We start from the raw sequence: 14,882 nt of genomic DNA, 5'->3' as shown, positions 1-14,882 counted from the left end.
GTATCTCGCCACAAGATTAACTGAAAGTTTTGATCTTCTGGATGCACTAAGATCTGTTGATACATTTGTTTTATATCACATGAAAACACTATAGCGTGAGATCGGAAGTTTATTAAAATACTGGAAATGTCTGGTTGTAGTTTCCTTCCAGTTAGTAGCACGTCGTTCAAGGACAAACCTGAAGTGGTCTTGTTGCTTGCGTCAAAAACAGTCCTTAGCTTGGTAGTAGAGCTGCTTTTCCTTTATTACTCCGTGGTGGGGTAAATAGTAGTGCGGTTCGTCGGCGTGATGTTTATCCAAAAGTGTCATATGACCTGTTTCTTTGTAGTCTTTCATAAAATTCCTGTACAGTTCAGCGAATTGTGGTTGGGTTTGAAACTTCCTTTCTAAGGATACAAAACGTCTTTCTGCGGCTGCTAGAGATGAGCCTAAACAGCTGGGTTCTGTTTTGAACGGTAATCTAACAACATACCGTCCGTCTCCATTTCGCGTATGAGTACTATCAAAAAGTTCATCACACTTTGTTTCTTCAATGCTTTTGTGATTGATGATAGGCGGTTCCTCTTGAACCCAAAATTTTTGTAATGCTGTGTGAAGCGAGTTGTCGTGAGTAGACAAAAGTGCAATCGAAAAGTTACTAACTGGCTCTGTCGGGGTGACACAAGGAGCTGTTCCCATAAGTATGAAGCCGAACTGAGTGCCGATCAGATGTGGCAGTCCCGGTCCTAAACTATGATTTTCTTGTGTGAAGACAATGGGTATTATGGTTCCACCCAACAATACATCAATGCCGCAAGGGGTGTCAAAAGTCGGATCCGCTAAGGTGTAATGCTTAACTAGATGCGACAACTCTGGACTTATTTTCGCCCTTGGGAGGTTCACAGATATTTTATCCAAGATGTGGAACTCCTGATCAGGAGCTATGAGCTGACCTGACAAAGTGTTGACTTGAAGAGATAACATGCCACGTGTGTTAGAGGCATGCTGTGATAAACCAGCAATTTGAATGTTTGAATGATAACGTCTTGCTCCTAGCAATGAGGCTGCCTGACACGTTATCAGATTACAAGTACTTCCAGAATCCAGTAATCCGCGGAAAACATGGGACTGTCCATTTTCAGCAGTTAGTTTCACTAAGATGGTACCTAAGAGTACCGTTGACGGTTGTGGCGGATGCACAGGTGGCAGCGTCTTAGTCGTAGACAGCGTGACTGGAGTGGGACTCGTGACGTCAGCTGGAGGAGATGTTCCCGCTACTCTCGGCTGTGGTATCGATCGATGATGAGTCGTGTTGTGACGTCGCTCCACAGCTGATTGATGACGTGTCGAGTATTGATTGCTTGCTTCACTTCGCTCAGTCGCGCCTGACTGGAGATGTAGCAATGTGTGATGTCGTTTGCGACACCGTTTACAAGTATGCGATGATTGAAATTGAGGCAAATTATGATCTCTCAAGCACGAGAAGCATTTTCGTTCTCGTTTTACAAGTTGAAACCTTTCAGCTGGTGAAAGCTTTAGAAATGTGGGACAAACATGGAATTTGTGATCAGAGTTACCACAAGCAAAACAACTGCTACTATTTATATTGTGAGCTGTTACTAAAGCGGTGGGTTTGTGTTTGTCGTCAAACCGCGTGACCTTTTGAGATCGCTGATTGAAAGCTTTAACTGGAGCTTTCTTTGCTGACGAGTGGAGGTCTGCATCTTCACTCATGTTACATTCTGTGTTCAGAAACAAGATTATGTCTTTGACTGTAGGCAAAGTGTGTGTTTCCTCTTCGTTCGAGGACCTAAAAGATTTTAGACATTTGCGTAAATCTCCATTTAATTTACGAAGTAACAATGCTGAAAGCAAAGGGTTGGCTTGTGTGGTTACGTCACACTCAATGGCCTTCAAAGCCTCACTGTGTTCATGGAAAGTGTTCACGAATGTTCTGAGTCCTCGTACTGACTGACTGCTAACATCGGGTAAATCTATCAAATGATTCAAATGTAGAGTAACCAAGCGTCTTGTTGAGTGATAACGCTGACGTAAGATATTGTACACAATTAGATAATTTGCTGTACTAATGTTGAAATTCTTGATTAAAGCGAGGGGTTCGCCAGAAAGAATCGAGAGCAAATATTGGAATTTGACTACACTTGTTAAGGCGGTGTTGCGATGCACAGTGCTATCATACAAGTTGATAAAGGATACCCACTTGGCGGGGTCGCCAGAGAAGTGGTGAAGCTCTAGCCGCGGCAGATTGACATGTGACAGCGTCGCTAGGGGGGTTTGCCGCTCACTGTGTACCGACGGTGTTGACGGCGCTTCCTCAGGAGACATAGCGGACTCTATCAAACCAGAAATCTGAACGAAAAGATCGTTAATTTCGTCTTGATCCGTAGAGAGTCTTTCCACGGACAATTCTTCGGTCGTTGCAACCTCCACGATCCTAGCTAAATTAGCTTCGAAGTCATTCCGTTTTTTGGAAACTTCGCTCAGATAGCTGTTTAACGTACGTTGAACAACATGAGTTAAAGGGATTTCGCTCTTAACTATTTTTTCAACTTCTTTTAGAATTTTGGTAAATCTATTCTTAACTAGCTGCGTCAACCTTTCATAGGTACTGACTTTGATTGGAGCCATGATTGGTTAGTGAATATTTAACTTAAAACATGAAATTACTACAGCAAACTAAATAACCAACTAAATTATAATCAATAACAATTATGAGAAATTAATTAACCCTTGATAATGTAACAATATTTCAAATAAACGATTGCCCACCGCAGAGACCACACCCGGGAAGATAATGCTCAGCTGTAAACGGGGTATAGCTTTTCTCTTGGTTGATGAAGAAAAATGCTCCAGAAATGTAGTTCTGCATGGTGGAGACAGACAACGTAAAAGGGTCCCTGATCCACTACAGTATCGCTTAATGTTCGCCAAACTGTGTCGTCCATGCAATGTTTTGGATAATAGCATCCTACAGTCTTACAGTTAGTGGTCGGCTAAAGTTTGTATTTTTCTGAAGAAACGTCTGAGCGAGTACCCTAAAACGCAAGTAAAACCAATTTCCTGGCTTTCTTTGAGTTATATAATGAAGATTAATTCGCAAAGATACTTTAATACCACGACGTCCCGCAATACTACATATGGGCCAATAATATATTCTCAAAAAGGAGGCCGTAGTTGACCATCAGCTTGGCCAGTGGCATTTATTTTAAATCGGAATCATTTATGCGGAATAGATGCCGCTTTGGCAAGAGAACAGATGATAAACAGACGCTCCTACTATTTCCGAAGAAAGGGAGATATCCTTACCAATATCATGCAACAATTTAAAATAGTTATTTTAAGGATATACGTCATATTATGGTTTGCACTGTAGTTTGGTAAAGAATGGATTGTTGAAGCATGTTCGTGGTCACTTCTGTTTTTGCTTATGCCATTGTAAAATTGTCATATCACAATGATAATAAAGCCACCCGTTTAGTGTACCGTACATGAAAATATGCACAGCATTTTTATCAAAGTTTTTTTCAGGTAGTATTTACAATGGATTCGAAGTCTTAAATAATTTGCTACTAATCATTCATTTATTTTACAAAATTGTAATATAAAGAAATGTCTCTTTGACGTATATGAGCTAAAACATTAAGGAAAGAGTTTAAACACTATGATCGTGAAAAGTATGCCGCGAATGAATGTCTATTAGATGTATTAAAATGTTACTTTAGAATTGCTAGACAACCAACCTTTGCAGGGATTGGGACTGCCTGTGCATAAAACAACGTTGTCGTGCATTCACCACTTTTACTAGAAACAACAGCAATGGCTGCAATGACACTGTTATACGCACCCAGATTAGAGCATTTCATGGTACTAGGGTCAGTCCTTGGGCAGGTCGTCACCCTTTTACCATGCAATACTCCCCTCTCTTATTAGGTTGGAGAATTAGCATTTCTCGGTTTTTGTCACATTTGCTACTATCTGTCGCAGAAAATAGGAATCCACACGAAAAGAGAATAATGTAGAACCTTAATTTGTCTTTGTAATTCATTAACCTATATGGTATGAATACTTTATAAACGCGTTTTTTATTTTATAATTATTAATTTTATAAATATTAAGTAAGAAATGAGAATTTTTATAAAAAGAACCGGTCGATATAAATAGAAAACTTATTTCATTCTCGGTTGCCATTTTACTATTTATGATAAAGGCGCTACTCGTTACGATCATCTGGTTTGTCTTTCAGGGTAGAGGAAAATCTTGCAAAATATTTCAAGTGCACAAGGTGCAGACTTGAAGGATATGTTTATATTATTACAGATAAGTTTTGTAATATTTATAACTTATTTCATTCTCGGTTACCATTTTAATATTTATGATAAAGGCGATACTCGTTACCATCATCTGGTTTGTCTTTCAGGGTAGAGGAAAATCTTGCAAAATATTTCAAGTGCACAAGGTGCAGACTTGAAGGGTATGTGTATATTATTACAGATAAGTTTTGTAATATTTATAACTTATTTCATTCTCGGTTACCATTTTAATATTTATGATAAAGGCGATACTCGTTACCATCATCTGGTTTGTCTTTCAGGGCAGAGGAAAATCTTGCAAAATATTTCAAGTGCACAAGGTGCAGACTTGAAGGGTATGTTTATATTATTACAGATAAGTTTTGTAATATTTATAACTTATTTCATTCTCGGTTACCATTTTAATATTTATGATAAAGGCGATACTCGTTACCATCATCTGGTTTGTCTTTCAGGGTAGAGGAAAATCTTGCAAAATATTTCAAGTGCACAAGGTGCAGACTTGAAGGGTATGTGTATATTATTACAGATAAGTTTTGTAATATTTATAACTTATTTCATTCTCGGTTACCATTTTAATATTTATGATAAAGGCGATACTCGTTACCATCATCTGGTTTGTCTTACAGGGTAGAGGAAAATCTTGCAAAATATTTCAAGTACACAAGGTGCAGACTTGAAGGGTATGTTTATATTATTACAGATAAGTTTTGTAATATTTATAACTTATTTCATTCTCGGTTACCATTTTAATATTTATGATAAAGGCGATACTCGTTACCATCATCTGGTTTGTCTTTCAGGGTAGAGGAAAATCTTGCAAAATATTTCAAGTGCACAAGGTGCAGACTTGAAGGGTATGTTTATATTATTACAGATAAGTTTTGTAATATTTATAACTTATTTCATTCTCGGTTACCATTTTAATATTTATGATAAAGGCGATACTCGTTACCATCATCTGGTTTGTCTTACAGGGTAGAGGAAAATCTTGCAAAATATTTCAAGTGCACAAGGTGCAGACTTGAAGGGTATGTTTATATTATTACAGATAAGTTTTGTAATATTTATAACTTATTTCATTCTCGGTTACCATTTTAATATTTATGATAAAGGCGATACTCGTTACCATCATCTGGTTTGTCTTTCAGGGTAGAGGAAAATCTTGCAAAATATTTCAAGTGCACAAGGTGCAGACTTGAAGGGTATGTTTATATTATTACAGATAAGTTTTGTAATATTTATAACTTATTTCATTCTCGGTTACCATTTTAATATTTATGATAAAGGCGATACTCGTTACCATCATCTGGTTTGTCTTTCAGGGTAGAGGAAAATCTTGCAAAGTATTTCAAGTGCACAAGGTGCAGACTTGAAGGGTATGTTTATATTATTACAGATAAGTTTTGTAATATTTATAACTTATTTCATTCTCGGTTACCATTTTAATATTTATGATAAAGGCGATACTCGTTACCATCATCTGGTTTGTCTTTCAGGGTAGAGGAAAATCTTGCAAAATATTTCAAGTGCACAAAGTGCAGACTTGAAGGGTATGTTTTTATATTATTACAGATAAGTTTTGTAATATTTATAACTTATTTCATTCTCGGTTACCATTTTAATATTTATGATAAAGGCGATACTCGTTACCATCATCTGGTTTGTCTTACAGGGTAGAGGAAAATCTTGCAAAATATTTCAAGTGCACAAGGTGCAGACTTGAAGGGTATGTTTATATTAATACAGATAAGTTTTGTAATATTTATAACTTATTTCATTCTCGGTTACCATTTTAATATTTATGATAAAGGCGATACTCGTTACCATCATCTGGTTTGTCTTTCAGGGTAGAGGAAAATCTTGCAAAATATTTCAAGTGCACAAAGTGCAGACTTGAAGGGTATGTTTATATTATTACAGATAAGTTTTGTAATATTTATAACTTATTTCATTCTCGGTTACCATTTTATTATTTATGATAAAGGTGCTACTCTGTACGACCGTCTAGTTTGTGTTTCGTTGTAGAGGAAAATCTTGCAAAATATTTCAAGTGCCAAGGTGCAGTCTTGAAAGGTATGTTTGTATTATTACAGATAAGTTATGTTCTATTAGGATCTTGAAAGGATGAGAATTCCACTTTAACCAGATGTAAAACGAACTCAAATGTTATACCGACCTACCACCACAATTTCACAGCAAAATACTAAAATCATTATAAAATTAGTTTCCATAGAAAATTCATAACAATGCAATTTTAAGATTGATGAAGTGTATACTTCTTTCATATCAATTAATAATAAATTAATAACAATAGTGTTGAATACTATATTTAGCCTTATAGAATAGTTGTCCCAGTTCAAAATGTAGTAAAAAATATTTTAAATATTTCACGCACTTTGAAACGTTGTAAAAAGTGACATATTTCCAAAAATATCACGTTTTTACTATTTTTCTTTAATTTGTGATTGAATAGTTTTCTACTTTTAAAATTTCCCTGGAGAAAACAAGTTTAACCTTCGTTTCTATAAAATGAACATATACACAATATTTTGCTTACATCGTAATCTTTATTTAGTTCTAACTATTACGATGTGTTAGTAATTCTTTCATAAACGGATTAAAGTGACGAATTCTTCTTCTTATAAAAGTAGTTCCCTACGAAATTTTAAAAATGTAGTGACTTTAAAATAACAGCTATTAATTGGCATGCACATATTTTGAAATTTTCTGAAAAATCTGTGATTAATAGTAAGAGTTATCTAAGATTTCAATTTTTTTAATCTTTGACGTTTTTTAAGAATAAATCGGGCTCTCAATATGATAGTCAATTGTGAAAAGCTATCATTTATATGAAGTACAATATTATCATTGAAAAAATGGCACCACTGTGAATATTTAACATTGGAACCCTTATGGTTGAACATAAATTTACTTCGGCACAGGAAGAAAACAATCTCAAAATGACAACTTCAATTGAGATAAATGCAGTTTTTTTATCCGTTGATTAGTTATCATTTTTTATTTTTCCGTTCATTGCTTAGCTTAAGATAATTATAACAGAAAAGTTTAGGACATTATTAATTATTAGTTTTTATCTGGTATTTTTTTAATACACATAAATTACATTCAAACGTAAAATAATGTAAAACATTCACTGTGTTCTCTATATCAAACGTCGTTAGAATCGTTTTCAGTCTAGCAAGGCTTGTGACGTATAATGCGTGTATGAGTCTTTGTATTTATTTTGTTGTCCAAAACATTGTGGGGGTAGCCTTAATGATAATATGATTAAGTGCCATATTTTGTTACAAACGCTTACAATTTGTGAAAACTATTGGTGATAAGACGCAAATGCTGCTGTAATCTGTAAGGGGGGCCAAATACACAAACAGCCTTTGAAGTAATCACATGTCCCCTATCTCTGTTGTGATCCAATCTTTCCAATTTGAAAATTGTCGAATGAATATTCAATTTATGTTCTAACATGATTAACTTTTTATATTCAATTTATTTTCTAACATGATTGTAAGCGATACAAGCTTTTACAAAGTGTTGACATGAAAATAATATAACATTTATGTAACAATAGATTAAATTACTTTTATAAATAAACATCAAAGTTGGTATAAATTGAAATTAATACGTTTCGTAATATATTAAAAATACTTTCTAGATATATCTTTACATGTCACCGATTGGTGGGAATGTTGGAGAACTTCAGACGATAAAAAGAATATGTAACTCATTATCGTCCCAATCTGACAGCAGACACAAAAATTATAGTATAACATTTAAGCAGAACACAATACCAGGCCGCCAGAGTAACAATAAGAGGTTTAGTTGTTATTCATAGTATAAAGTTAAACGTTAGGCTGTTGCTGTGCCGAATTCTAAGGAGGAGATAGTGGAAACTATTAAATTAAGATTTTAAGATTGCCAAGAATTAACAATTATAATTGCATTCTGTGCAAACCCACGGATCGTTTCTCACCTGGAGAATCTGTTTATTCACGAATAGATTGTAAGTTATGAGGAGAATAGGTTTCAAGCTGAACGCCAGACGCAGAGATCTAGTTTCTAGCATACAATAAATGTAAACATCCTCCGGTCTCAGGTAACCATCACCCCAAAACCAGTTGTTAACATAACCTCAACAATCTGAAAAATATCAGAGATGAGGTGATATTTTTGTTATAAAACAGGACATGACCGCAGTACTTCCCTTTTGTTACCAAAAGGGAAGACTTCAAAGCAGTCAACCACCACGTTTCCAAAACCGAGTGTCCAAAAAAGTTGTAAATAAGGGAGGGCAAAAACAAGAACTATCCTTGGATGGTTGTCCCAAAGGTGCCTGAAATGATAGATGTGTCAGTAGATAGGAATCGACATCTGTGCCTAGCGTGATAAATTTAAACACGGTTATAACTAAGAATGTGAGACTGACAGTCCTTGCTGCCATAATAAATAATATTTAGTAGTTGGTATTATTTTACACAGGAAGCTCACTATCGTTAATAAGTAAAGATAAGCACGAGTTAATGGAAACAAAAAAAGATGTATAAATGGTGCCCACTTAAACTAAATGTAGTATAGTATATGATTTTTAGATTTATCTTGGATAAAACTATGACTTAGATAAAGATAGTGAAATTGTCTTGGAAGGCAATGTTTACTGCAGCTAAGTAGTTTATCCTGGCTTGATATTTTAGAAACCGCTTTTATGAAAGCGACTGGCATGATTATTAACATACAAGAAGACCTATATTATTTCAAATACAAACACAATTAATGCGTTTTTTTTTAATAACAACGTATTAACAAGTGAAATAGAAGTGGAAATTTTAATGGGGTGTAGTATATGCAAGGGTGAAACTATAAAAATATGTTCAGATTTTTACCAATGTTTAATCTGAGAAGTATTTAAGCCTAACTTCTAATACTAACCGGTATTTTATTCACTATTTATTGCAACAGAAGTAACTAATGATAATAATTTTTCAGTACTGTGTAATAAAAGACATGCGGTATTAAAGAGGGTTTTCTCTAGGATTAGCGTATAGAACAATACTGAGAGAGAAGAGGCGGAAAAGATGAGCTAATATGTAAGATCCCTGTAGGACTATTAGCTACACCACTACACGCACTTTGTCAGTAGCTTAATTTGTTCTAGAAATATATCCCTGATTGTTAGTCACAGCTATTATTTAGTTAATTAAATTTCCAGTTCAACAGGAGTTCATGTTTAATTCAGTGTTAGTGTTCAAGCCTAGAAACAATTCGATACAACTATACAATTAACTTTAATTTCACCACAGATAAAGACAGTCTCCTCCTATAATATTTCGATCTCCACGATTCTAAAAAAAAACACTTTTTGATTTGTTTTCTATTTTTAAGTGTGTAAAATGCTTGATTATCAAACAATTTAATAAGTGAGATAATGTTCTTATGAGTCCGTACGTTTTTAATAAATTAAAATAATATTATTCCGTTGCAAACGATTCATAGTTTATATCGTCTCTGAAGAAATAAAGTCCAACAAAGTGAGTAGAATCCACTGGATTTTGTGACTAAAAATGTATATATAATATGAGAAATCTAAGCATCTAATTTATGTGAAAACTATTTTATAACCTCAAATAATAAAATTAACCCTATTACAACAAAACAACCAATCGGGATAATTCCAAAATACTGAAATAATCTATTATATTCAAAAGAAATATTACAATATATAATCCATAGATATTTTTTTTTAAACTACAGTCACTGAGGTGGACACATTCTTATTTAGAACATATATCTGTTACTTTGATAGTTAAATAAGTATTTTGTACAACAACTGCTATTTGGTTTTTATTTTGCTTTGGACGGTAGCATACTTATTCTTCTGTAAGTTTGAACTGTTTCTGCTCATCACATTTAAAATAAATTACTATGAAAACAAAGAACAAGTAAGAATAAGTGGATAAAACCTGACAGATATTCAGAGAAAAGTCTACTATATCATAAAACCCCTTACATTAAAAGTAACCAATCGTCAGACAAAGAAAAAAGGCTCTTTGTCTGACGGTTGGTATATATAAATATACATAGATTAAAATTCTCACGAAGGATTTGTGTGATATTTATGAAAATGTAAGTTTAAAAATAGTTAATAACCTACCTTAGCAGGGATTGGGACTGCCTGTGCTTAAAGCAGTTGTCGTGCATTCACCACTGTTACTAGAACCGACAGCAATGGCTGCTATGACACTGTTATGTGCACCCAGGTTCGAGCATTCCATGGTACTAGGGCCAGTCCTTGGGCAGGTCGTCACCCTTCTACCATGTAATACTCCCATCCCTTATTAGGTTGATTATTTTGAGATATTTAGGTTACGTCACATGTGCTGCATTCTACCTCAGACAATATGAACTTCCTGAACAAGAGAATAATGTGGATGCGTGCAGGTCGGTTAATATAAAAAGTAAATTTATTCTATTCTCGGTTGCGAACTAAATAATATAATTAAAGAGGTTACGTCAAGTTTTTTGATTTGACATTCCACTAAACTCCAATTATCCCCAATCTTGCAAGTGCACTATGTGCTGACTTGAGAGGTGTATCAGTATTATAACTGTAGATAAGTTTTATGAAAAATTAATATGTTGATAGGATAAGAATTCCACGTTCACCATATATAAAACTTTAAGACCACTGCTAAACATTGTACTAACCTTTTAATTATGATTAAGTTCACAACGGTTATCGCGGAAAAAAATTTAAACCATTACGTACTTAGTTTCTATAGAAACTTTATAACAATGCAATTTATAGATTAAAATTATCATCCGGGAATCTTTCCTTGTATTAAATATCCTAAATAATGTTCTACGATAGTTACAAATATGTAGTGTCTATAAATAAATAAATTTAAGTATATTAAATTCTTTTGAAAAATTATAAACTCTTTTTAATGATCAAAGATTATGTAGGATTCATCTAATACTACAATGTTTTGACAAAATTTAGACGTAATAATTATCTTGCACTTGTCTTTTTATTGCGTTAGCATGTCAGATAAATACCCTGACAAATGCTATGTTGGAACACTATTCGCAACCTGAAGCAATATGTATACACCTGTTCATATAATTCTTATCAATGACATTTTATCAGTGAAATCAATGACATTTAGAACATTATTCGCAACTTGAAGCAATATGTATACGCCTGTTAATATAATGCTTATCAATGACATTTAATAAATATTAGTTTCCTGGATGACCGGGAAAAGATTGCCCGTCAATCACGCTATTTAGTAGTATCAAAATGAGACAGTATCGAAAGGATTAAAAATATATAATAACCTGTCTTTGATTTAACGTAGCTTGTTAATTTCTTAATAACTATAAAAAATAGATGATAGTTATATCACTGTCAGACAATTAGATAAGATACAAACTTGTCACTTTATACTTCTGTATATATTTAAAAATATATTTACTTATCTGTCGGTCAGTTTTAAGTAAGAGTAAAGCTAAAGAAATATAAGTTGAGAAAAATGTTTATTTCTTAGTTTTGACTCTTTTGATACTCCCCACCAAAACTCACAGAACTATAGATATTTTTTCTAAGAAAACATCCCCGTAAATTTCAATAACCAGGCTGTATATTTGAATTATAAAAAATAGTTTAGGGCTACTGGACGTATATCACTTAAAAAAATACTAATTAATTAATAATTTTCAAAGTAATCATAATTTAAAAACATTTTGGACAAGTTTCCCCCAACAAAAACAATTATGACGCAACTTTTAATACTTAAATACATATGCAAACTTGCTACGTGTTTCTTTTCCTTGTGGGTGTTTACGTTACTATACATACTTTGTTTGAGTCAAAAAATTTAAATGTTAATTATTTCTGATTAAATACATGTATATTTTTAATTGTGAACTACTTAAAAAATGGCGTGTTTCACTTTATTGAAATGTGTTAAGAGTGATTAGTTATGGTTTTAATTTATGAAAGTACTTAATCGACAGTATTACCTCATCAGTAGAGTTAATAACGGACAAGTATGTGGAGTAGTGGCCGGAGTCCATACAGTAAATGCATTCAGCTAAATTTCTGTTAAATAAGTAAGAGTACTTTTGATGTCCTACAGGTAATTAGTTAAATTCATTAATTGCTACAATCCAAAGTCAAGGCTTAATTGTTTAACATCAATATTCAGATATCTACAGCCATACATACAAGTTACAAGTATCTATTTGAGTGAAAATGTCATGTTTTGACTTATCTATTTCAAGAATATTGCAGTCAGATACAAAGGCTCAGCCGTGGTGTTAGGGTCATAGGTCAGAAGAAGGCTAAATATTAACCCTGCTAACTTTCTCCCTATTAACATACAAAATCACTCAGGATGCCATGCACTGAATATTTTTCAAAACTACTATGTTTTAAATTGTGTTTTCATGGTAACAAGTAATAATTATTGTTAGTAAAGAAATACAGTTATATAAATTCTCAGGAAGAGATAATTTATATATTTACTCCAGGATTTTAAATGTTCAAGGAACATTTAAATAATGGTAGAGAGTGTAAATTTAAAAACATTAAAATACAAGAAATATGTTTGGGAAAAATCAGAATTGCATTAAAACACATTCTGAATATTTATTTTTGGGCTGTTTAATCCAGCTGTATAGGTTGGTTAGAAATAAGGTACTTTGAATAAAAGGCGAATTTAAACAAGCTAAAAAAGCGTATTCTAATAAAAAATGTATTTTGCATAGGGTAAATAAAATAAAAATATAGTTATCCACTCTGACCTAAGGAAAAATTATCATTTTATATTTTTGCCCTCCACATTTCAACCTGTACCAAAATAGTACGGCTGTCGATCAACTTCTTTCTTAGGAAAGTCACTCAGACAGGTTGCGTTGTTACACAAAGCAAATTAGCTCCCGACTCCTGGAGTAATCGAAAGTTTTCTTTCATAAGTATTGGAATTCAGGAATATGAATTACATGTAACGCCGCAGTGTGTCATTTTTTAACTGAACTGTTTTACTTCTAAACTTTTGCAGCTAAAATAGACCAAATACTAGTACTTAAAAGTCGTCTGCAAGTTTCTTGTAAAACCTTATCATTAGAAAACGGCAGCAATGTTGTTATTTATTTTAAAAGTAATCCTACAAGCTACTATTCGATTTACTTTGGTGTATTTTATTTTGAATTTAATTTTTAATTTTTAAATAACGTCGTTTTTATCTTTTGAAAATCCAGATTAGAATGTATACTTTTTTATATTTACAACCGCACTATATAAATTGTGTAATAAATCATGTAAATTATCTACACGTATAAACAACGTAATTTCCAATAATTATACATTTGTTTTATTCTTCTCTGAGAATATGAAACACTTGGCAAAATTACAATTGTTAAAGAGATTGTTAAATACAATTTCTTTTATTCATTATACTCGTGTGATATAGGTAGGGATGGAACGGACCTTATTGACTATGGTATACGTCACAAACCACTCATTCTTTTCTTGAGTTTCAGAAAGCGTCTTCTTGTTATACCAGTTTCCACTAGCTTTAATGGTATCGTTATAAATATGTATAAAATAAATATTAGGTCCTGGTCAATATTATGTTATTGTTTAAAAGATCAAATATTTAATTTAACACTACCAGAGCTTTTTTTAATGCTACATTACATTTTTAGATGTACAGATAAGTAGGTAAATTTGGAATGAGTGCCGATATTATCCTCTTAAGGGGGTCCGGGTGTTCCTATCTCCGCTATGATAATTTTATTAATTTTAAGATAACTTTTCAAAATAACTATAAGAGATATCAAAATTATTTTTGTTTTGCCTTATTTATGAAGGTTTTAGCTATATTTTAAGCTAAGGAAATTTTGAAATCATAAAAAACAAATTTATAATGATTTTAAAAAAATAGTAGATATTTTTTCAGTTTTTTTCTGAATATTTTATTTATTTTCTCAATAACTAAAATTGATATTAAAAATTCCTTAGCTTAAATCATAGAGCTCTTTAAGCTGTACAAAATAAAAAATAAATCATTAAGATATTTCAAGCGGATCCCGAGAAAAGGTATTTTTTGTCTAAAAAAATACAACTTTCGGAAAACGACAGATGAAAATAGGTACGTAAAGTACCTTACTTTAATGCATTCCTGCTCCATATGAGGGGTTGTCTGGATCTTCTTCCATCTCATACTGGTCTTCTACGTTTTTTTCAGCATTGACCTCTTTTGGCGGCACTTTTTTCAATTTCTTGAATCGCTTTGTCTGCTTTTTGAACCCGGAACTCATCAATGCGTTTCATTCGTTTTGCACAGTTTGCCCCCTGACGAATACCCAACCTATCAAGCACTTGGCATCAAACAATATTTCCCTCATTATAGGTACCTATAGCATCAAACACTCCTAACTCCAATGTATTTCTCAAGACAAATGTTGACTTAGGCAGACGAGACCATATAACACTGTTCAATGATTCACTCGCATTTTGGGTACCGCCATCCAAACATTACCGAAGTAATT

The 14,882-nt window shown here is 33.0% G+C and overlaps 1 protein-coding gene across 1 annotated transcript; it reads right to left on the bottom strand.

Moving 5' to 3' along the window:
• Positions 1-201: 201 nt before the first annotated feature.
• Positions 202-2,325, bottom strand: LOC124372372. The gene has a single exon (XM_046830758.1). The coding sequence runs from the start codon at positions 2,323-2,325 to the stop codon at positions 202-204; it is 2,124 nt and encodes a 707-aa protein (XP_046686714.1).
• Between the last annotated feature and the right edge of the window lie 12,557 nt (positions 2,326-14,882).

The sequence above is a fragment of the Homalodisca vitripennis genome, unplaced genomic scaffold (genome assembly GCF_021130785.1).
Source record: "Homalodisca vitripennis isolate AUS2020 unplaced genomic scaffold, UT_GWSS_2.1 ScUCBcl_3020;HRSCAF=8262, whole genome shotgun sequence".
NCBI lineage: Eukaryota > Metazoa > Arthropoda > Insecta > Hemiptera > Cicadellidae > Homalodisca > Homalodisca vitripennis.
The sequence above is the reverse complement of the archived record's forward strand: the minus strand, read 5'-3'. Positions and strand labels throughout refer to the sequence as shown.